Here is a 25,644-nt window from a genome sequence, read left to right on the forward strand (position 1 = left end):
AACAAGTTAAGAAAGCCTAGGGAAAATATGGATTTGTCAGTTAAAAACAGAGTAGGGGAGTTAGTAGATGGGGAGATGGAGGTATTGGGTAGATGGCGAGAATATTTTGAGGAACTTTTAAATGTTAAGGAAGAAACAGAGGCAGTAATTTCATGCACTGGTCAGGGAGGTATACCATCTTTTAGGAGTGAAGAAGAGCAGAATGTAAGTGTGGGGGAGGTACGTGAGGCATTACGTAAAATGAAAGGGGGTAAAGCAGCTGGAACTGATGGGATCATGACAGAAATGTTAAAAGCAGGGGGGGATATAGTGTTGGAGTGGTTGGTACTTTTGTTTAATAAATGTATGAAAGAGGGGAAGGTACCTAGGGATTGGCAGAGAGCATGTATAGTCCCTTTATATAAAGGGAAAGGGGACAAAAGAGACTGTAAAAATTATAGAGGAATAAGCTTACTGAGTATACCAGGAAAAGTGTACGGTAGGGTTATAATTGAAAGAATTAGAGGTAAGACAGAATGTAGGATTGCGGATGAGCAAGGAGGTTTTAGAGTGGGTAGGGGATGTGTAGATCAGGTGTTTACATTGAAGCATATATGTGAACAGTATTTAGATAAAGATAGGGAAGTTTTTATTGCATTTATGGATTTAGAAAAGGCATATGATAGAGTGGATAGAGGAGCAATGTGGCAGATGTTGCAAGTATATGGAATAGGTGGTAAGTTATTAAATGCTGTAAAGAGTTTTTATGAGGATAATGAGGCTCAGGTTAGGGTGTGTAGAAGAGAGGGAGACTACTTCCCGGTAAAAGTAGGTCTTAGACAGGGATGTGTAATGTCACCATGGTTGTTTAATATATTTATAGATGGGGTTGTAAAGGAAGTAAATGCTAGGGTGTTTGGGAGAGGGGTGGGATTAAATTATGGGGAATCAAATTCAAAATGGGAATTGACACAGTTACTTTTTGCTGATGATACTGTGCTTATGGGAGATTCTAAAGAAAAATTGCAAAGGTTAGTGGATGAGTTTGGGAATGTGTGTAAAGGTAGAAAGTTGAAAGTGAACATAGAAAAGAGTAAGGTGATGAGGGTGTCAAATGATTTGGATAAAGAAAAATTGGATATCAAATTGGGGAGGAGGAGTATGGAAGAAGTGAATGTTTTCAGATACTTGGGAGTTGACGTGTCGGCGGATGGATTTATGAAGGATGAGGTTAATCATAGAATTGATGAGGGAAAAAAGGTGAGTGGTGCGTTGAGGTATATGTGGAGTCAAAAAACGTTATCTATGGAGGCAAAGAAGGGTATGTATGAAAGTATAGTAGTACCAACACTCTTATATGGGTGTGAAGCTTGGGTGGTAAATGCAGCAGCGAGGAGACGGTTGGAGGCAGTGGAGATGTCCTGTTTAAGGGCAATGTGTGGTGTAAATATTATGCAGAAAATTCGGAGTGTGGAAATTAGGAGAAGGTGTGGAGTTAATAAAAGTATTAGTCAGAGGGCAGAGGAGGGGTTGTTGAGGTGGTTTGGTCATTTAGAGAGAATGGATCAAAGTAGAATGACATGGAAAGCATATAAATCTATAGGGGAAGGAAGGCGGGGTAGGGGTTGTCCTCGAAAGGGTTGGAGAGAGGGGGTAAAGGAGGTTTTGTGGGTAAGGGGCTTGGACTTCCAGCAAGCGTGCGTGAGCGTGTTAGATAGGAGTGAATGGAGACGAATGGTATTTGGGACCTGACGATCTGTTGGAGTGTGAGCAGGGTAATATTTAGTGAAGGGATTCAGGGAAACCGGTTATTTTCATATAGTCGGACTTGAGTCCTGGAAATGGGAAGTACAATGCCTGCACTTTAAAGGAGGGGTTTGGGATATTGGCAGTTTGGAGGGATATGTTGTGTATCTTTATATGTGTATGCTTCTAGACTGTTGTATTCTGAGCACCTCTGCAAAAACAGTGATAATGTGCGAGTGTGGTGAAAGTGTTGAATGATGATGAAAGTATTTTCTTTTTGGGGATTTTCTTTCTTTTTTGGGTCACCCTGCCTCGGTGGGAGACGGCCGACTTGTTGAAAAAAAAAAAAAAAAAAAATTATAAGCATTGAGCATGGAAATGTAAACAAGATGGAAAAAGAGTTTCAAGTGCCTGTAATTCTTGCGAACACAATCGGTATACCCAATTTGCATGTCACATTTGTCCACTAAATGCATATGAGGGTGTAATCAATCACAGCCACAGGTTTTGCAATGGGTTCATTGGTCTCTATATTCTGCCTGTCATTGTCTGACATTTCGTTTTGGTGAATTGATGTCAACAATGTGACATATCATTTGTCATGCCACCATAATGCCATGATGACACTGGTAGCAAACGCATGCACCTCACCACTACGAGTGCCTCCAATGAACCTGGGCATATGCTTAAGATTTGCACACACTGTACTGCACACATCTGTCGTGTACACTTGCAAGAAATCACTGAGTAAGGGACTTTTGTACCAGTTATCAATATGTATGTATGCCCCTTACCAAGATATGGTTCCATCATTGTTCTAACCATATAACTTGAGATACCAGTAACTTCCTAGTATCTTTCAATGTACAGTGGACCCCCGCATAGCGACCTTAATCCGTGCAAGAGGGCTGGCTGTTATGCGAAATGTTCGGTATGTGAATGAATTTTCCCCATAAGAAATAATGGAAATAAAATTAATCCGTGCAAGACACCCAAAAGTATGAAAAAAAAATTTTTTTTACCACATGAAATGTTAATTTTAGTACACACAAACTGAAAAAGGCATGCACAATTACATGACACTTACTTTTATTGAAGATCTGGTGATGATTGATGGGATGGGAGGAGGGGAGAGAGAGTGTTAGTGTTTAGAAGGGGAATCCCCTTCCATTAAGACTTGAGGTGGCAAGTCTTTTTCTGGGGTTACTTCCCTTCTTCTTTTAATGCCACTAGGACCAGCTTCAGAGTCACTGGACTTCTTTCGCACAACATATCTGTCCATAGTGGCCTGTACCTCTCGTTCCTTTATGATTTGTCTAAAGTGGTTCACAACATTGTCATTGTAACAGTCACCAGCACGGCTTGCAATAGCTGTGTGAGGGTGATTTTCATCAAAAAAGGTTTGCACTTCAAGCCATTTTGCACACATTTCCTTAATCTTTGAAGTAGGCAATTCCTTCAATTTCTCTCTCCCCTCCTTTGAACCAGTTTCCCCAGGTCTGGCCTCTTGCTCTTGAAGTTGATCTATCAGCTCATCAGTGGTTAGTTCTTCATTGTCCTCCTCCACCAACTCTTCCACATCCTCCCCACTAACCTCCAACCCCAAGGACTTCCCCAATGCCACAATTGATTCCTCAACTGGTATACTCCTCTCAGGGTTAGCCTCAAACCCTTCAAAATCCCTTTTGTCTACACATTCTGGCCACAGTTTCTTCCAAGCAGAGTTCAAGGTTCTCTTAGTCACTCCCTCCCAAGCCTTACCTATAAGGTTTACACAATTGAGGATATTAAAGTGATCCTTCCAAAACTCTTTTAGTCAATCGAGTGTCTGTGGTCACTTCAAAGCACTTTTGAAACATAGCTTTTGTGTACAGTTTCTTGAAGTTGGAAATGACCTGCTGGTCCATGGGCTGCAGGAGAGGAGTGGTATTAGGAGGCAAAAACTTCACCTTAATGAAGCTCATGTCCCCATAAAGTCGCTCTGCCACGTCTGTAGGATGACCAGGGGCATTGTCTAACACCAGGAGGCACTTAAGTTCTAATTTCTTTTCAGTTAGGTAATCTTTGACATTGGGGGCAAATGCATGGTGTAACCAGTTATAGAAAAAGTCCCTAGTGACCCATGCCTTACTGTTTGATCTCCACAGCACACACAAATTATCCTTGAGGACATTCTTTTGCCTGAACGCTCTGGGAGTTTCAGAGTGATACACTAATAAAGGCTTAACTTTGCAATCACCAGTAGCATTGGCACACATCAACAAAGTAAGCCTGTCTTTCATAGGCTTATGTCCTGGGAGTGCCTTTTCCTCCTGAGTAATGTAGGTCCTGCTTGGCATTTTCTTCCAGAACAGGCCTGTTTCATCACAAACACTTGTTCAGGTTTCAGTCCTTCAGTTTCTATGTACTCCTTGAATTCCTGCACATATTTTTCAGCCGCTTTGTGGTCCGAACTGGCAGCCTCACCATGCCGTATCACACTATGTATGCCACTACGCTTCTTAAATCTCTCAAACCAACCTTTGCTGGCCTTAAATTCACTCACATCATCACTAGTTGCAGGCCTTTTTTTAATTAAATCCTCATGCAACTTCCTAGCCTTTTCGCTTATGATCGCTTGAGAGACGCTATCTCCTGCTAGCTGTTTCTCATTTATCCACACCAATAAGAGTCTCTCAACATCTTCCATCACTTGCGATCTTTGTTTCGAAAACACAGTTAAACCTTTGGCAAGAACAGCTTCCTTGATTGCCTTTCTGTTGCCCACAATAGTAGAGATGGTTCATTTGGGTTTCTTGTACAACCTGACCAGGTCGGTGATACGCACTCCACTTTCATACTTATCAATGATCTCTTTCTTCATTTCTATAGGAATTCTAACCCTTATTGCTGTAGGGTTGGAACTAGAAGCTTTCTTGGGGCCCATGGTCACTTATTTTCCAGAAACAGCACCGAAAACACTGTAATAATACGAAATATTCCGATTGTATGCTTGAATGTTACCGCGGAGGCTGGCTGGTAAACAATGCCACCGGCGGAACATATGAGGCTGGCTCAGGCCGCACATTGGACGCGTCTCGGACGAAGGGCGCTGAGCGGGTTTTTGGGCGGTATGCGGGGCAAAATTTTAGCGATCAAAGCGTCCGGTATGCGGATTGTCCGTTATGCAAGGCGTCCGGTATGCGGGGGTCCACTGTACTTATTTCTGCTGTACACAGATATGTCTAATACAAGACCATTTTCACAATCACAGTGCACAAACAGCTTAATACCAAAGCGTTTCCTCTTGCTTAGTATATATTACTTGAATGACAGTCTACCTTTGAAGAGAATCAAAAACTCATCAATCACAAACTTCCTGAAGGGAAGATACATAAACACATTCCTAATCTTGTATACCCTGTTGTTTCTGTCAGGCCTTGTTTTGTCTGAGAAGAGTAGCATATATAAGAGTAGGATAAATTATTTCACTGGCATAATATCACTAAAGGCTGGGGTTGAAATTAGGTGACCTGTAAACCAGTATGATTGTATATTGTGCTTATACACATGTGGCATAAGCATAAAAAACCATACCACGGGCGGGGTTAGAGTCAATTTTTCTCATTTAAATTAAGTGAAATGCAATTAATCCGTTCCAGTGGAATTTTGTACTTCAATAATTTCGCTAATATCAACTCTACGGCTTAATTATCTATCTCACTTCATCTAATATGACATAAACAATATAAATGACATAGAAACCTGATATATACTCTAAAATGAATGAAATATGTAATTCATGTAGTGATATGGGCAGTGTCAGCGGTGGACAAGTGTTTGTCTGGAGACAGGACAAAATACTTCTTGAATAATTTCGCTAATATCATCTATAGGGCTCATTTATCTATCAAAGTTCATCTAATATGACATAACAAAAAATATAAATAACATAGAAACCTGATACGTACTCTAGAATGAATAAAATACTATGTCATTATATATGTGGTGGCGGCAGTGGGAGCCGACGAGCGTTTGTCTGGAGGCAGGACAAAATACTCCTTGAATATTTCACTATCATCAACTCTACGGCTTATTTATCTATCACAGTTCATCTAATATGAAATAATAAACAATATAAATAACATAGAAACCTGATAAATACTCTAGAATGAATAAAATATGTCATTATGTAACAGGTGGAGGTGTCCACAACCGCTTCCTATTTGTTGTGGTAAACACTGCCATCTAGTGATGGCCTTTTGAAGCTGTCTATTATTATGATTATTATTATGTAGTACATTATTGTTATATATGTGTTATTATTATAAAAATTATAGAGGAATAAGTTTACTGAGTATACCAGGAAAAGTGTACGGTAGAGTTATTATTGAAAGAATTAGAGGTAAGACAGAATGTAGGATTGCAGATGAGCAAGAAGGTTTTAGAGTGGGTAGGGGATGTGTAGATCAAGTGTTTACATTGAAGCATATATGTGAACAGTATTTAGATAAAGGTAGGGAAGTTTTTATTGAATTTATGGATTTAGAAAAGTCATATGATAGTGGATAGGGGAGCAATGTGGCAGATGTTGCAAGTATATGGAATAGGTGGTAAGTTACTAAATGCTGTAAAGAGTTTTTAAGAGGATAGAGAGGCTCAGGTTAAGGTGTGTAGAAGAGAGGGAGACTACTTCCCGGTAAAAGTAAGTCTTAGACAGGGATGTGTAATGTCACCATGGTTGTTTAACCCCTTCAGGGTCCAAGACCCAAATCTGAAGTGGTGGTGCTCCAGTGTCCAAGAATTTTCAAAAAAAAAATTTGTTATTTTTTCTTATGAAATGGTAGAGAATCGTCTTGTGAAGGTAATAAAACAAAAAGTACGAAATTTGATGGAAAATTGACGAAATTATGCTCTCGCGAATTTTGATATGTCAGCAATATTTATGAATCGGCGATTTTGCCAACTTTGACTCCCATTTTAGGCCAGTTACATTATTCCAGTCAACCAAATTCTTAGCTATTTCACTAGTATTACTTCTATTCTATCGATTGAGCACAAGAAATCGCCAAGTCAACTGTTTCAACTACAAATTAAAGTGATCGGAAATTGTTAATTTGGCCAATTTAACACAAAGTTCAAAATATTTCAATTTCAAAATAGGGTCCAGAATAAACAATGTAGGTATTCCTGGAACTAAACTAACATTTCCTCTGTTCATTAGTTACGTTTTGAGGCTTTACAAATAAATTCCATTTTTATTTTTTATTCACATAATGAATTTTTATTCACACCAAAAAAGAGAAGATTTACTGCTATGCAATACTGTAATAATTGTATAAATATCATCACCATATTTGTGAATGCATATTAGACCCACCAGCTGGCGTGTATTAGACGTGTGAGGTCGTTTGTTTACTCTTGAATATCGGCAAAAATTTAACATTTCTGCTACTTTGAGCTCAGTTTCAAGCCATTTCCAGTGCTAAAACCAATCAAAATCATCTCTATTTCTGTAATATGTCTTCCATTCTATCAAATGTGACCAAGAAATCGCAAATAGAACTATAAAAAACATGCGAAAAAACACTGCAAAGTCGCTGTTTTAATCGAAAAATCATGATTTCAGTTTTTTTTCTCTCATTATACACAGTGTGCTGCAGGACCTGTTTTATGTGGTGCACACATACCACATAGATGTATTCTCTCATATTTAGGCCCAAATGTACCACTCAAAGTTTATCAGAGTAAGCTGAGCTCATGACGTAGATGTACGGCTTGGACCCTGAACGTAAAGCCATAGATCTACGGGACGGACCCTGAAAGGGTTAATATACGTACATGTATTTATTGATGGGGTTGTAAAAGAAGTAAATGCTAGGGTGTTCGGTAGAGGGGTGGGATTAAATTATGGGGAATCAAATACAAAATGGGAATTGACACAGTTACTTTTTGCTGATGATACTGTGCCTATGGGAGATTCTAAAGAAAAATTGCAAAGGTTAGTGGATGAGTTTCGGAGTGTGTATAAGGGTAGAAAGTTGAAAGTGAACATGGAAAAGAGTAAGGTGATGAGAGTATCAAATGAGTTACATAAAGAAAAATTAGATATCAAATTGGGGAGGAGGAGTATGGAAGAAGTGAATTTTTTTTTTTTCTTAACAAGTCGGCCGTCTCCCACCAAGGCAGGGTGACCCAAAAAAGAAAGAAAATCCTTAAAAAAGAAAATGCTTTCATCATCATTCAACACTTTCACCACACTCACACATTATCACTGTTTTTGCAGAGGTGTTCAGAATACAACAGTTTAGAAGCATATACATATAAAGATACACTACATATCTCTCCAAACTGCCAATATCCCAAACCCCTCCTTTAAAGTGCAGGCATTGTACTTCCCATTTCCAGGACTCAAGTCCGACTATATGAAAATAACCGGTTTCCCTGAATTTTTTTTTTTTTTTTTTTCAACAAGTTGGTCGTTTCCCACCGAGGCAGGGTGACCCAAAAAAGAAAGAAAATCCCCAAAAAGAAAATACTTTCATCATCATTCAACACTTTCACCACACTCACACATTATCACTGCTTTTGCAGAGGTGCTCAGAATACAACAGTTTAGAAGCATATACGTATAAAGATACACAACATACCCCTCCAAACTGCCAATATCCCAAACCCCTCCTTTAAAGTGCAGGCATTGTACTTCCCATTTCCAGGACTCAAGTCCGACTATAAGAAAATACATATATTTTTTTTTTTTTTTTTTTTTCAACAAGTCGGCCGTCTCCCACCGAGGCAGGGTGACCCAAAAAAGAAAGAAAATCCCCAAAAAGAAAATACTTTCATCATCATTCAACACTTTCATCACACTCGCACATTATCACTATTTTTGCAGAGGTGCTCAGAATACAACAGTCTAGAAGCATACACATATAAAGATACACAACATATCCCTCCAAACTGCCAATATCCCAAACCCCTCCTTTAAAGTGCAGGCATTGTACTTCCCATTTCCAGGACTCAAGTCCGACTATATGAAAATAACCGGTTTCCCTGAATCCCTTCACTAAATATTACCCTGCTCACACTCCAACAGATCGTCAGGTCCCAAGTACCATTCGTCTCCATTCACTCCTATCTAACACGCTCACGCACACTTGCTGGAAGTCCAAGCCCGTCGCCCACAAAACCTTCTTCTTTACCCCCTCTCTCCAACCCTTTCGAGGACGACCCCTACCCCGCCTTCCTTCCCCTATAGATTTATATGCTTTCCATGTCATTCTACTTTGATCCATTCTCTCTAAATGACCAAACCACCTCAACAACCCCTCTTCTGCCCTCTGACTAATACTTTTATTAACTCCACACCTTTTCTGAATTTTCTGCATAATATTTACACCACACACATTGCCCTTAGACAGGACATCTCCACTGCCTCCAACCGTCTCCTCGCTGCTGCATTTACCACCCAAGCTTCATACCCATGTAAGAGTGTTGGTACTACTATACTTTCATACATTCCCTTCTTTGCCTCCATAGATAACGTTTTTTGACTCCACATATACCTCAATGCACCACTCACCTTTTTTCCGTCATCAATTCTATGATTAACCTCATCCTTCATAAATCCGTCCGCCGACACGTCAACTCCCAAGTATCTGAAAACATTCACTTCTTCCATACTCCTCCTCCCCAATTTGATATCCAATTTTTCTTTTTCTAAATCATTTGATACCCTCATCACCTTACTCTTTTCTATGTTCACTTTCAACTTTCTACCTTTACACACCTTCCCAAACTCATCCACTAACCTTCGCAATTTTTCTTTAGAATCTCCCATAAGCACAGTATCATCAGCAAAAAGTAACTGTGTTAATTCCCATTTTGAATTTGATTGCCCATAATTTAATCCCACCCCTCTCCCGAACACCCTAGCATTTACTTCTTTTACAACCCCATCTATAAATATATTAAACAACCATGGTGACATAACACATCCCTGTCTAAGACCTACTTTTACCGGGAAGTAGTCTCCCTCTCTTCTACACACCCTAACCTGAGCCTCACTATCCTCATAAAAACTCTTTACAGCATTTAGTAACTTACCACCTATTCCATATACTTGGAACATCCGCCACATTGCTCCTCTATCCACTTTATCATATGCTTTTTCTAAATCCATAAATGCAATAAAAACTTCCCTACCTTTAAATACTGTTCACATATATGCTTCAATGTAAACACTTGATCTACACATCCCCTACCCACTCTGAATCCTCCTTGCTCATCCGCAATCCTACATTCTGTCTTACCTCTAATTCTTTCAGTTATAACCCTACTGTACACTTTTCCTGGTATACTCAATAAACTTATTCCTCTATAATTTTCACAATCTCTTTTGTCCCCTTTCCCTTTATATAAAGGGACTATACATGCTCTCCGCCAATCCCTAGGTACCTTCCCCTCTTTCATACATTTGTTAAACAAAAGTACCAACCACTCCAACACTATATCCCCCCCTGCTTTTAACATTTCTGTCATGATCCCATCAGTTTCAGCTGCTTTACCCCCTTTCATTCTACGTAATGCCTCACGTACCTCCACCACACTTGCATTCTGCTCTTCTTCACTCATAAAAGATGGTATACCTCCCTGACCAGTGCATGAAATTACCGCCTCCCTTTCTTCCTCATCATTTAAAAGTTCCTCAAAATATTCTCGTCATCTACCTAATACCTCCATCTCCCCATCTAATAACTCCCCTACTCTGTTCTTAACTGACAAATCCATACTTTCCCTAGGCTTTCTTAACTTGTTTAACTCGCTCCAAAATTTTTTCTTATTTTCATTAAAATTTCTTGACAGTGCCTCTCCCATTCTATCATCTGCTCTCCTTTTGCACTCTCTCACCACTCTCTTCACCTTTCTTTTACTCTGCATATACTCTGCTCTTCTTATAACACTTTTGCTTTGTAAAAACCCCTCATAAGCTAACTTTTTCTCTTTTATCACACCCTTTACTTCATCATTCCACCAATCACTCCTCTTTCCTCCTGCCCCCACCCTCCTATAACCACAAACTTCTGCCTCACATTCTAATACTGCACTTTTAAAACTATTCCAACCCTCTTCAACCCCCCCACTACTCATCTTTGCACTAGCCCACCTTTCTGCCAATAGTCGCTTATATCTCACCCGAACTTCCTCCTCCCTTAGTTTATACACTTTTACCTCCCTCTTACTTGTTGTTGCCACCTTCCTCTTTTCCCATCTACCTCTTACTCTAACTGTAGCTACAACTAAATAATGATCCGATATATCAGTTGCCCCTCTATAAACATGTACATCCTGGAGCCTACCCATCAACCTTTTATCCACCAATACATAATCTAACAAACTACTTTCATTACGTGCTACATCATACCTGGCAGGAAATGGCAGAAATCGTACACCAAATCCAGTCATTCCTGGAGTGGAACCACAGTCGATGGCCTCCACTCCAAACCAACAGATACAGATACTAATGCCGGAAAAAAATCCCCCCCCCCAGTACCAACAATACCACCAATCCGATAACTCTCTTCTTTGCAAATATACAGGGTCTAAAGCCAGCAACAAACAACAAAATACCTTTCATCCGTGGACTGCTTGCAGAGGCAAAGGCAATGTTCGCGGCTTTCACTGAGACCCACATAAAGGATCACTTGGACAACGAAATATGGATCCCAGGTTACAACCTATACTGATGTGACAGAGTGAACAGGCAAAAGGGGGGGGGGGTTGGCCTGTACATTGCAGAGTCACTTGTTTGCACAGAACTGCTTAATGCCTCAAATGATGTAGTGGAAGTTTTAGCAGTAAAGGTCGAGAACCAAAACCTAGTCATTGTGGTAGTCTACAAGCCTCCGGATGCAACATCCCAGCAATTCCAGGAACAGCTGTTAAAAATTGACCACTGTCTGGAAAATCTTCCAGCTCCTGCACCCAACATCTTGCTCCTGGGGGATTTCAACTTAAGGCACCTAAAATGGAGGAATATAGCAAATAATATTGTTGCAGTAATAACACCAGGAGGCAGCTCTGATGAAAACTCACACTCACACGAGCTTTTAAATCTCTGCACAAAATTCAATTTAAACCAGCAAATAATAGAGCCTACTAGACTGGAGAATACACTAGACCTCATCTTCACTAACAATGATGATCTGATAAGAAATGTCACCATATCAAAAACAATATACTCAGATCACAACATAATTGAGGTTCAGACATGTATGCGTGGAGCCCCAGACCGACATAATGAGACTAGTCACGAGGGAGCATTCACCAAATTCAACTTCAATAACAAAAACATAAAGTGGGACCAAGTAAACCAAGTCCTAACTGATATAAGCTGGGAAGATATACTAAGCAACACAGACCCCAACTTATGCCTAGAACAGATTAACTCGGTGGCACTCGATGTATGCACAAGGCTTATTCCTCTAAGAAAAAGGAGGAGTAGATGTAAAATAGAAAGAGACAGGCGCTCCCTTTACAGGCAACGGAAAAGAATAACAGAGCGGCTAAAAGAGGTCAATATATCTGAAATGCGTAGGGAGACACTGGTCAGAGAAATAGCAAGAATCGAACTTAAGCTAAAAGAATCCTTTAGGAGTCAGGAATCGCGGGAAGAACTAAAAGCCATAAATGAAATCGAAAGAAACCCAAAGTATTTCTTCTCCTATGCCAAATCAAAATCGAGAACAACGTCCAGTATTGGGCCCCTACTTAAACAAGATGGGTCCTACACAGATGACAGCAAGGAAATGAGTGAGCTACTCAAGTCCCAATATGACTCAGTTTTTAGCAAGCCGCTAACCAGACTGAGAGTCGAAGATCAAAATGAATTTTTTATGAGAGAGCCACAAAATTTGATTAACACAAGCCTATCCGATGTTATCCTGACGCCAAATGACTTTGAACAGGCGATAAATGACATGCCCATGCACTCTGCCCCAGGGCCAGACTCATGGAACTCTGTGTTCATCAAGAACTGCAAGAAGCCCCTATCACGAGCCTTTTCCATCCAATGGAGAGGGAGCATGGACACGGGAGGGTCCCACAGTTACTAAAAACAACAGACATAGCCCCACTCCAAGGCAGGCACGGTGAAAAGCTCTGTTCCACAAGGCACAGTACTCGCTCCCATCTTGTTCCTCATCCTCATATCCGACATAGACAAGGATGTCAGCCACAGCACCGTGTCTTCCTTTGCAGATGACACCCGAATCTGCATGACAGTGTCTTCCATTGCAGACACTGCAAGGCTCCAGGCTGCAGAAAACAATATGAAGTTCAACGATGAGAAATTTCAATTACTCAGATATAGTAAACATGAGGAAATTAAATCTTCATCAGAGTACAAAACAAATTCTGGCCACAAAATAGAGCGAAACACCAACGTCAAAGACCTGGGAGTGATCATGTCGGAGGATCTCACCTTCAATGACCATAACATTGTATCAATCGCATCTGCTAGAAAAATGACAGGATGGATAATGAGAACCTTCAAAACTAGGGAGGCCAAACCCATGATGACACTCTTCAGGTCACTTGTTCTATCTAGGCTGGAGTATTGCTGCACACTAACAGCACCTTTCAAGGCAGGTGAAATTGCCGACCTAGAGAATGTACAGAGAACTTTCTCGGCGCGCATAACGGAGATAAAACACCTCAATTACTGGGAGCGCTTGAGGTTCCTAAACCTGTATTCCCTGGAACGCAGGAGGGAGAGATACATGATTATATACACCTGGAAAATCCTAGAGGGACTAGTACCGAACTTGCACACGAAAATCACTCACTACGAAAGCAAAAGACTTGGCAGACGATGCACCATCCCCCCAATGAAAAGCAGGGGTGTCACTAACACGTTAAGAGACCATACAATAAGTGTCAGGGGCCCGAGACTGTTCAACTGCCTCCCAGCACACATAAGGGGGATTACCAACAGACCCCTGGCAGTCTTCAAGCTGGCACGTGACAAGCACCTAAAGTCAGTTCCTGATCAGCCGGGCTGTGGCTCGTACGTTGGTTTGCATGCAGCCAGCAGCAACAGCCTGGCTGATCAGGCTCTGATCCACCAGGAGGCCTGGTCACAGACCGGGCCGCGGGGGCGTTGACCCCCGGAACTCTCTCCAGGTAAACTCCAGGTATATTTATTTATCCTCTTTTTCATAAAATATGTATTACTTATTACCAAATCTCTTTCTACACATAGCTCAATTAAAGGCTCCCCATTTACATTTTCCCCTGGCACCCCAAATTTACGTACTACTCCCTCCATAACATTTTTACCCACTTTAGCATTGAAATCCCCAACTACCATTACTCTCACACTTGATTCAAAACTCCCCATGCATTCACTCAACATTTCCCAAAATCTCTCTCTCCTCTACACTTCTCTCTTCTCCAGGTGCATACACGCTTACTATAACCCACTTTTCACATCCAATCTTTATTTTACTCCACATAATCCTTGAATTAATACATTTATAGTCCCTCTTTTCCTGCCATAGCTTATCCTTCAACATTATTGCTACTCCTTCTTTAGCTCTAACTCTATTTGAAACCCCTGACCTAATCCCATTTATTCCTCTCCACTGAAACTCTCCCACCCCCTTCAGCTTTGTTTCACTTAAAGCAAGGACATCCAGCTTCTTCTCATTCATAACATCCACAATCATCTCTTTCTTATCATCTGCACAACATCCACGCACATTCAGACTTCCCACTTTGACAATTTTCTTCTTATTATTCTTTTTAGTAATCTTTACAGGAAAAGGGGTTACTAGCCCATTGTTCCCGGCATTTTAGTTGACTTACAACACGCATGGCTTACAGAGGAAAGATTCTTATTCCACTTTCCCATGGATATAAAAGGAAAAGTAATAAGACCAAGAACTATTAAGATAAAATCAAAGAAAACTCAGATGAGTGTGTATAAATAAATGTGCACATGTATGTGTAGTGTGACCTAAGTGTAATTAGAAGTAGCAAGACATACCTGTAATCTTGCATATTTATGAGACAGACAAAAGATATCAGCAATCCTACCATCATGTAAAACAATTACAGGCTTTCATTTTACACTCACTTGGCAGGACGGTAGTACCTCCCTGGGTGGTTGCTGTCTACCAACCTACTACTATTACTATTATTATTATTATTATTATTATTATTATTATTATTACCTGGCTAAAGCCTGATAGTACAGATATCTATGCCATTCCTGGTTACACAGCCATACACAACTGTAGGCCAGACCAACAAGGGGGTGGCACAGCTATATACTACTCAGACCAACTAGAATGTATCACTAATACTTGCACAAGGGATGAACATGGGGAATATATAATATTTTTTTTTTTTATTATCACACTGGCCGATTCCCACCAAGGCAGGGTGGCCCGAAAAAGAAAAACTTTCACCATCATTCACTCCATCACTGTCTTGCCAGAAGGGTGCTTTACACTACAGTTTTTAAACTGCAACATTAACACCCCTCCTTCAGAGTGCAGGCACTGTACTTCCCATCTCCAGGACTCAAGTCCGGCCTGCCGGTTTCCCTGAATCCCTTCATAAATGTTACTTTGCTCACACTCCAACAGCACGTCAAGTATTAAAAACCATTTGTCTCCATTCACTCCTATCAAACACGCTCACGCATGCCTGCTGGAAGTCCAAGCCCCTCGCACACAAAACCTCCTTTACCCCCTCCCTCCAACCCTTCCTAGGCCGACCCCTACCCCGCCTTCCTTCCACTACAGACTGATACACTCTTGAAGTTATTCTGTTTCGCTCCATTCTCTCTACATGTCCGAACCACCTCAACAACCCTTCCTCAGCCCTCTGGACAACAGTTTTGGTAATCCCGCACCTCCTCCTAACTTCCAAACTACGAATTCTCTGCATTATATTCACACCACACAATGCCCTCAGACATGACATCTCCACTGCCTCCAGCCTTCTCCTCGCTGCAACATTCATCACCCATGCTTCACACCCATATAAGAGCGTTGGTAAAACTATACTCTCATACATTCCCCTCTTTGCCTCCAAGGACAAAGTTCTCTGTCTCCACAGACTCCTAAGTGCACCACTCACTCTTTTTCCCTCATCAATTCTATGATTCACCTCATCTTTCATAGACCCATCCGCTGACACGTCCACTCCCAAATATCTGAATACGTTCACCTCCTCCATACTCTCTCCCTCCAATCTGATATTCAATCTTTCATCACCTAATCTTTTTGTTATCCTCATAACCTTACTCTTTCCTGTATTCACCTTTAATTTTCTTCTTTTGCACACCCTACCAAATTCATCTACCAATCTCTGCAGCTTCTCTTCAGAATCTCCCAAGAGCACAGTGTCATCAGCAAAGAGCAGCTGTGACAACTCCCACCCTGTGTGTGATTCTTTATCTTTTAACTCCACGCCTCTTGCCAAGACCCTCGCATTTACTTCTCTTACAACCCCATCTATAAATATATTAAACAACCACGGTGACATCACACATCCTTGTCTAAGGCCTACTTTTACTGGGAAAAAATTTCCCTCTTTTCTACATACTCTAACTTGAGCCTCACTATCCTCGTAAAAACTCTTCACTGCTTTCAGTAACCTACCTCCTACACCATACACTTGCAACATCTGCCACATTGCCCCCCTATCCACCCTGTCATACGCCTTTTCCAAATCCATAAATGCCACAAAGACCTCTTTAGCCTTATCTAAATACTGTTCACTTATATGTTTCACTGTAAACACCTGGTCCACACACCCCCTACCTTTCCTAAAGCCTCCTTGTTCATCTGCTATCCTATTCTCCGTCTTACTCTTAATTCTTTCAATTATAACTCTACCATACACTTTACCAGGTACACTCAACAGACTTATCCCCCTATAATTTTTGCACTCTCTTTTATCCCCTTTGCCTTTATACAAAGGAACTATGCATGCTCTCTGCCAATCCCTAGGTACCTTACCCTCTTCCATACATTTATTAAATAATTGCACCAACCACTCCAAAACTATATCCCCACCTGCTTTTAACATTTCTATCTTTATCCCATCAATCCCGGCTGCCTTACCCCCTTTCATTTTACCTACTGCCTCACGAACTTCCCCCACACTCACAACTGGCTCTTCCTCACTCCTACAAGATGTTATTCCTCCTTGCCCTATACACGAAATCACAGCTTCCCTATCTTCATCAACATTTAACAATTCCTCAAAATATTCCCTCCATCTTCCCAATACCTCTAACTCTCCATTTAATAACTCTCCTCTCCTATTTTTAACTGACAAATCCATTTGTTCTCTAGGCTTCCTTAACTTGTTAATCTCACTCCAAAACTTTTTCTTATTTTCAACAAAATTTGTTGATAACAGCTCACCCACTCTCTCATTTGCTCTCTTTTTACATTGCTTCACCACTCTCTTAACCTCTCTCTTTTTCTCCATATACTCTTCCCTCCTTGCATCACTTCTACTTTGTAAAAACTAAATTCAAATCCAAATACCTACAAAAACCTCTCACAGTGATAAACATCTACAGAGTTCCACAGTCAAACATTAGCCAATTTAGTCAAAACCTAGGAAGTATGATAACTGATGCACGCATGAACAAAGATCACTTACTACTCTCAGGTGACTTCAATATAAATCTCCTGCAAGACCAGGACCCACACGTTACTGAATTCACAAACACAAAGAGTAACTGTATGTTACTACCAACAGTAACAAAACCTACAAGAGTTACAGAGACTAGTGTTTCCCTACTTGACCACATCTGGACCAACACCATATCCCCTTTAAAATCAGGCATAATTACAGATAATACCACAGATCACTACCCTACTTTCCTCATAACAACTCTTGGTAAACTACCCCAAGACACTACTAAAGTCACCTTCAGACTTCACAATGAGGCAGCCATTAATAACTTCACAACAGCAATAGCAAACATTGATTGGCACACTGAGATAGAAACCTATACGGATATTGACGAATGTATTAATAATTTTCTAAAAAAAACCCAATACCTCTATAACAAGCACTGCCCTAAAAAAACTAAACAGATGACAGCAAAGAGACTGAACAGTCCCTGGCTAACATCCAGCATTCTCAAATCCATAAATACAAAACACCAATATGAAAAACAGTACAGAATGGGTCACATAACCAGAGACCAAACAAAACGTTACTCGTCAATCCTAACCAGCCTGATAAGAAGGGCAAAAAAATTGTATTATGAGAACAGATTATCCAACTTACGAAGTGATATAAAAAAGACCTGGAAAACCCTATCAGAAATTCTGGGAACAAAAAAGATATCACGAAATAGCGAAATAAAATTAGCAAAATCAGATGAACCCCAACTCCCACCAACAGAAACAGCAAACAGACTCAATGATTTCTTCTCCACTATAGGACAAAACCTTGCCAATAAAATCCCAAGCTCAGATACCCCACCAAATGACTACCTCACCGGCAACTACCCGAACACTCTGTTCCTAGTTCCGACTAACCCATACGAAGTCTCCCTTATTATCAACGCACTAAAAAACAAGGCAGGAGATTTAAATACCTTACCACCCTTTATATACAAAAAAGTGTCACAAGTGCTATCACCAATCATTGCAACACTCTTTAACAAATCCATTGAATCCTCCACCTTCCCTACAGTACTCAAAATAGCAAGGGTCACCCCAATCCACAAAGGAGGAGACCAAACAGAGTTGAATAACTATAGGCCAATATCCAACTTACACCCTCTCTCAAAAATCTTTGAAAAATTAATTCATAAACGAATCTACTCCTACCTTATCTCCCAAAACATACTCAACCCCTGCCAATTTGGATTCAGGCCTAATAAAAATACTAATGATGCTATTATACACATGCTAGAACATATATACACTGCAATAGAGAAAAAAGAAGTCCCACTGGGGATCTTCATTGACTTACGTAAAGCTTTTGATACAGTTGACCATGACTTGCTCCACGTAAAATTGTCACACTATGGTATAAGAGGGCACTCCCTCAACTACCTCAAGTCATACCTCAGCAACAGAAGCCAATATGTGTACGCAAATGGGGCAAACTCTTCTGCGCAACCAATTACAGTTGGTGTCCCACAGGGAAGTGTCCTTGGCCCTCTTCTCTTTCTCCTATACATAAATGACCTTCCAAATGCTTCGCAATTACTCAAACCCACACTATTTGCAGATGACACTACATACGTCTTCTCTCACCCGAGCCCAGTCACGCTAGCCAATACTGTAAATACCGAATTACAGAAAATATCTACCTGGATGAGGACTAACAAACTTACACTAAACATTGACAAAACCTACTTCATTCAGTTTGGTAACAGAGCTACAGATGTCCCTCTTAACATAATGATAAATGGATCACCTATCACAAAACTAACAGAGGGAAAATTCTTAGGAATCCACCTTGATAATAGACTCAAATTTCATACACATATACAACAAATTTCTAAGAAAATTTCCAAGACTGTAGGCATACTATCGAAGATACGGTACTATGTTCCACAGTCAGCCCTCCTGGCCCTTTATCACTCTCTTATTTACCCCTATCTCACCTATGGAATTTGTGCATGGGGCTCAACAACAATTAACCATCTCAGACCACTAATTACTCAACAAAAGGCTGCAGTTAGAATGATAACAAATTCTCACTACAGGCAGCACACTCCACCAATATTCAATACACTAAACCTACTCACCATACAAAACATCCATACTTATTACTGCACCTATTACATACATAGAACACTTAACTCTGATATTAACCCTCCCCTCAAACATCTCCTTACCAACCTCAACAGAACACATGACCATAACACAAGGCACAGATCACTCTTTGATGTTCCTCGTGTCCATCTCACACTATGCAAAAACTCAATGCACATAAAAGGCCCTAAAATCTGGAATTCATTACCTGTAAATATAAAAGAAACACTACCTGTTTATAAATTCAAGTCTCTTCTCAAAGATCACTTACTCACCCAAAACCAAATAAATACTGAATAACTGAACCTTATAAATTGTATATCTTAAATGTTTCTCACAATTATATCACATAAATGTTAAACCTAAAACAGAATCTAACTTTATTATTTTTTTTAAATGCACTACCTAATAGAATCACTACCTAACTGAATGCAACCATATGACCTGTCTTTGTAATACTCACTTGTGCTTTATAGTAATCTGTTTACATTAATGTTTTATCACTGATTTCATCATTGCTTAGTTAATCTTAAGTTAATTTTAAGCCAGCCCGTAATGCTATGCATAGTATAAGTGGCTTTGGCATGCTGCTCTTATCTGTATTTTTTTGTACCTCTGTATGTGTGCTCAAATTAAAATAAATAAATAAATAAATAAATTATTATTACAATATAAATAATTTGTAATTTTTATTCACACAAAAAAATATAAAATTTACTGTTATGCCTCATTGCAATAATTGTATAAATAATATCAACCCATTCACGACTGCATATTGGAATGGACAGTGACGTCATTTGTTTACTCTTGAACATAGCCAAAACAATTGAACATTTCTCTTACGTTGAGCTCAGTTTCAAGGTACTTTTCATCGTGAAAGCAATCAAAATCATATCTATTTCTGTAATGTATCTTTCATTCTATCAAATGAGACCAAAGAAACGAGAGTACAACCATAAAAACCATACAAAAATACCGCTAAGGGTGGCTACTTACTGAGAAGTGAACTCCATTATTTATGCTTAGATTTCTTTCATTTTTGGTGTACATTAAGAAGCATCTTTCCATCATACATTGCCCAAGTTTCAATAAGATAGTCCAATAAACAAATGAGATACAATTCCCTAGATCAAGAGCAAGAGCCCCTCACCAGCGTCAAGGAGCCTGCCTTGAGGTCTCCTCGCTTATGGAAATTTTGCTCATGTATTGAAGCAAAAAATCGACCCATTGACTGCTTGTATTTGGAAAAACTCGCACGTGGATGCGCTCACAAGTAAAGGTTCTGCTGTACTCTGATAATTATACTTATGTGTACCTGTACCTAAATAAACGTACACATAGTGCTGGCATGCAGGTACACATTAAAATCACTAAAAGTGTCTCACTCATCTTGACGCCATAATAATACATAATGATAATAATACTCGTACTGGGGTACATTAAATATCATATATTACGTTAATACAGACATTTTCATTAATCCATCTATGATATGTTTTTCAAAAATACATAAGAAACATGCTACATAACATAAAAACATGATATATACAACCAGAGTAGAATAAATTTACATAAATGAGATGTGGTTACCAAGTGGCTTGTAGGAGGGACAGAAAGAATTTGGTTTTGTCTAGTTCTACACCAGAGAAAATGTGTACAAAATGGTATTACTGGGGGTAACTGGAGAAAATTATTCCTTTTGTATTCCTTCACTGGTAACTATTTATTCTACTGCACTAACATGAATACAACTTGTACACAATGTAACTGTGTTTGTATTGTGGGGTAAACGCTTTGCAGACTCGTGCCACTGTATGTGTTCGAACTAAAACTGAACAGGTATTAATACATGTTTTGTCTGACCCAGTGACTGCTTCCAGTTGTCTGACCTCCATGTTAGTAAGTTTATTTAGGTACAGGTACACAAAAATACAGTTACCTAAATTATCTGTTAAACCTAAATTATCATACCAAAATTATCTGTTAAACCCATACTGAACAGAAGTACCAACCACTCCAACACTATATCCCCCTCCCCCTGCTTTTAACATTTCTGTCATGATCCCAGTACCTCCAACTCCTTATCTACTTACTCCCCTATTTTGTTTTTAACTGTCAAATCCATTCATTCCCTAGGCTTTCTTAACCTATTTATCTCCAAATTTTTTTCTTGTTCACTGCAAAATTTGACAGTGTCTCACTCACTCTATCATTTGCTCTCCTTTCGCACTCCCTCACCACCCTCTTCACTTCCTTTACTCTATATACCCACCCTTCTTATATCACTAATGTAATAATCTCTCATATGCAACCTTTTTCTGTTTTATTTTACCCTTTGTCTCATCATTCCACCAATCACTTATTATTATTATATGTTGCTTATCAAGTGTTTCTTTTCAGTATTGGGAATGTTTACGAGAAAAATTGGAGAAGCTTCAAGTTTGTAATCCACAACTTGTGACAGCAAATAATGAGGTTGCATCAGACTGTGAGTATCCAGATGGTCAGGAGTGCACTGTGACAAACAGCAACTGCACCTTCAGGAGTTGCTTAGAGAAAGTGGTAGGAATGGAAAGAGTTGTGAGCGGAGAGAGTCATCATGGGTCAGAGAGTGAAGAAGTTCATGGCCCCGTAAAGAGAAAGGAATTGTCTCTAGAGGATGTGTTCGTGCATGTAACATTTTATGCCAGTGATATGCATGAAAGAAATAAAACTCTGGTAAAAGAGGAGCTGCAGTGTTTGCCAAATAATTGCTATGATAATAGTACAAAGTCATGGGATAATATTAACAAAGAACCTTCGTTATCCCGCAGACTTCCTGTTGGTAGTCATACTTTCAAAATTTCAGATAATTTACATATGGTTTATGATAATGGACAAAGTGCAACAGTGGGTGAGAGAACTACAGTTTCTTCAGGAATAAGTAAAGAATTTAATCATAGCTCTTTGACAAAGAAAGTAGTAGGTAAAATGTATGATGAAGATAAGAGTGCTGCACTGGAGAGCACTGTCAGTGATATTAAAATGGAAATTAATGAATGCAAATTTGACAGAGGAAATAATGATGCACATAATGAAGAGTACACTGATGATGTAATAATTTCAGAAACTATTGAAGGAATCAAAAAAAGTAATGAATATGAAGAAAAAATATATGTGAATGAGAGTAATGGAAAGTTAGGAGAAAAGGAAGAAGGAGATGGTTCATCATCTCCGCCTCCTGCCATGTGCCAACCCTGTAGAGTTTTGAGTGTTATTCCTGAGGGGGTAGAAAGCTATTCCTGAAGATGCACTCTGTCATTTAAGATATTACTTCCTTATTAACATTGCTTGTGTTTTTACGAGTAGATGATAGAAGATGAGCATATTTTTCTAGGGCTTGATAAGAAGTAGAAGTCAGTTTGTTCTTGAAAGGAAGGCATACAAAAAAAAAATTCCTGTTGCGTGTTTCTTGCTAAAAATAAGTTTCTTTGTCCAGATATGGTAAACACTGTAAAATATTTTACACTTTTATTTAGTAAGACACTGTAAATTTATATTTCTGGCTTCTCTGCTCAAGCTCATGCATTTTATCTAACTGGGTTACCTAACTTGCAGAGTGGTGCCCATATTTGTTTTGTAGCCGTGTTCATTATAAAGTGGATAATTAATTCTCTTGATTTATCTTGAATTTAGACAAGCTGATTTTCAGCATTACTTACCAGATGTTTTTAAGTAACAAAGAGCAGGAGAGAGAACTTGCTATAAATTAGTTACTTGGAGAACCAATAATTGCTACTCAAGACGTAAAACTGAATTCATGAACATAGGAAGAGTCATTCACTGCTGCTTTTTGTGAAAATATGCAATTATGAGATTGTGGTGTTATTTACCTGGACAAACATTGTTGTACACATGACAAAAAAATGATTAAATTGGGAGCAACAGCTTACCATTCCTTTCACCGGAGAGCAAAGCTGTGTGAGTGTATATGTGGCGGTGATTTCACACATTGACCGGGGAAATATAACGTCCTTTAGGAATCAGGAAGAGCCAGATGGGAGAGTGGTGGAGGTGTATGAGGCACTAGGTAAAATGAAGGACAGTAAAGCAAATGGGATTGATGAGATCATGAGAGAAATGTTTAAAGAAGGTGGAGATATAATTTTGGAGTGCTTGGTATTTTTGTTCAGTAAATGTATGAAAGAGGGGATGGTACCAAGGGATTGGCAGAGAGCATGCATAGTTCTTTTGTATAAAGGGAAAGGAGACAAAAGAGATTGTAAAAATTATAGGGGAATAAGTTTACCGAGTATACCAGGTAAAGTGTATGGTAGGGTTATTATTGAAAGAATTAAGAGGTAAGACAGAGCAGGATTGCAGATGAGCAAGGAGGCTTTAGAGTGGGTAGGGGATTTGTAGATCAAGTGTTTACATTGAAGCATATATGTGAACAGTATTTGGATAAAGGTAGGGAAGTTTTCATTGCATTTACAGATTTAGAAAAGGCATATAATAAAGTGGATAGGGGAGCAATGTGGCATCAATAAATATATTAAGCAACCATGGTTAATATTTTTATTTATATTTACATTTACAACCCATCAATAAATATATTAAACAACCATGGTTGTTTAATATATTTATTGATGGGTTGTAAAAGAAGTAAATGCTAGGGTATTGGGGAGAGGGGTGGGATTAAATTATGGGGAATCAAGTACAAATTGGGAGTTGACACAGTTACTTTTTGCTGATGATACTGTGCTTATGGGTGATTCTAAAGAAAAATTGCAAAGGTTAGTGGACGAGTTTGGGAGGGTATGTAAAAGTAGAAAGTTGAAAGTGAACGTAGATAAGAGTAAGGTGATGAGGGTATGAAATGATTTAAATAAAGAAAAATTGGATATCACATTGGAGAGGAGTATGGAAGAAGTGAATGTTTTCAGATATTTGGGAGTTGACGTGTCAGCGGATGGTTTTATGAATGATGAGGTTAACCATAGAATTGATGAGGGAAAAAAGGTGAGTGGTGCGTTGAGGTGTATGTGGAGACAAAAAACGTTATCATTGGAGGCAAAGAAGGGAATGTATGAAAGTATAGTGGTACCAACACTCTTATATGGGTGTGAAGCTTGGGTTGTAAATGCTTGGAGGCAGTGGAGATGTTGTGTCTAAGGGCAATGTGTGGTGTAAATATTAGGAAGAGAATTTAAAGTGTGGAAATTAGGAGAAGGTGTGAAGTTAATAAAAGTATTTGCAAGAGGGCTGAAGAGGGGTTGTTGAGGTGGTTTGGTCATTTAGAGAGAATGGATCAAAATAGAATGACACGGAGAGCGTATAAATCTGTAGGGTAAGGAAGGCGGGGTAGGGGTCATCTTTGAAAAGGTTGGAGAGAGGGGGTAAAGGAGGTTTTGTGGGTGAGAGGCTTGGACTTCCAGCAAGCGTGCATGAGTGTGTTAGGAGTGAATGGAGATGAATGGATTTTGGGACTGATGAGCTGTTGGAGTGTGAGCAGGGTAATATTTAGTGAAGGGATTCAGGGAAACCGATTATTTTTATATAGCCAGACTTGAGTACTGGAAATGGAAAGTACAATTCCTGCACTTTAAAGGAGGGTTTTGGGATATTGACAGTTCGGAGGGATGTGCAATAGGACGGTACAGAGCCACACTGTGAGATCCATCATTGGGGCCCTGATGGTCACTTTTTATATTATATCTTTATATATGCTTCTAAACTGTCGTATAATGAAAAAAACTAGGCGTCTCTGGAAAAACAGTGATTAGGTATGAGTGAGGTGAAAGTGTTGAATGATGATGAAAGTATTTTCGTTTTGGGGATTTTCTTTCTTTTTGGATCACCCTGTCTAAGTGGGAGATAGCCGACCACAGAAAATGTAATGTAATGTCCCTCCGCCCGGCTACCACGTGAGTCCACAAGTATTATTATCAGACCATGTATAAAATATGCAATAAATGCCAGACATCAAGTTTACACTAACTTATATTAAGTTAGCAATAGAAATAGCCATTAAAAACACAATAAAATGTAAGATACACACAGAGTACACTTATTACTTACCTTAAAATATTAATATTAATGTGTGAGAGGTGAGTGTCAGGGTGTTTATTGAATAAAATCAGAATGGCACACC

The 25,644-nt window shown here is 39.4% G+C and overlaps 1 protein-coding gene across 4 annotated transcripts in view; it reads left to right on the forward strand.

Annotated features, from left to right (window-relative positions):
- Positions 1 to 23,161, forward strand: part of LOC128691040 (SH3 domain-binding protein 5 homolog) — a 132,161-nt gene extending 109,000 nt beyond the window's left edge. For all 4 annotated transcript variants that reach the window (XM_070089230.1, XM_070089229.1, XM_070089227.1 and 1 more), the window contains one exon: positions 21,912 to 23,161. In XM_070089230.1, coding sequence (XP_069945331.1) covers positions 21,912 to 22,796 — 885 coding nt within the window. In that variant the 3' untranslated portion in view covers positions 22,797 to 23,161. The remainder of the gene's footprint in view (positions 1 to 21,911) is intronic.
- Positions 23,162 to 25,644: the final 2,483 nt, after the last annotated feature.

This window comes from Cherax quadricarinatus, chromosome 27 (assembly GCF_038502225.1).
Source record: "Cherax quadricarinatus isolate ZL_2023a chromosome 27, ASM3850222v1, whole genome shotgun sequence".
In the NCBI taxonomy this organism is placed as follows: domain Eukaryota; kingdom Metazoa; phylum Arthropoda; class Malacostraca; order Decapoda; family Parastacidae; genus Cherax; species Cherax quadricarinatus.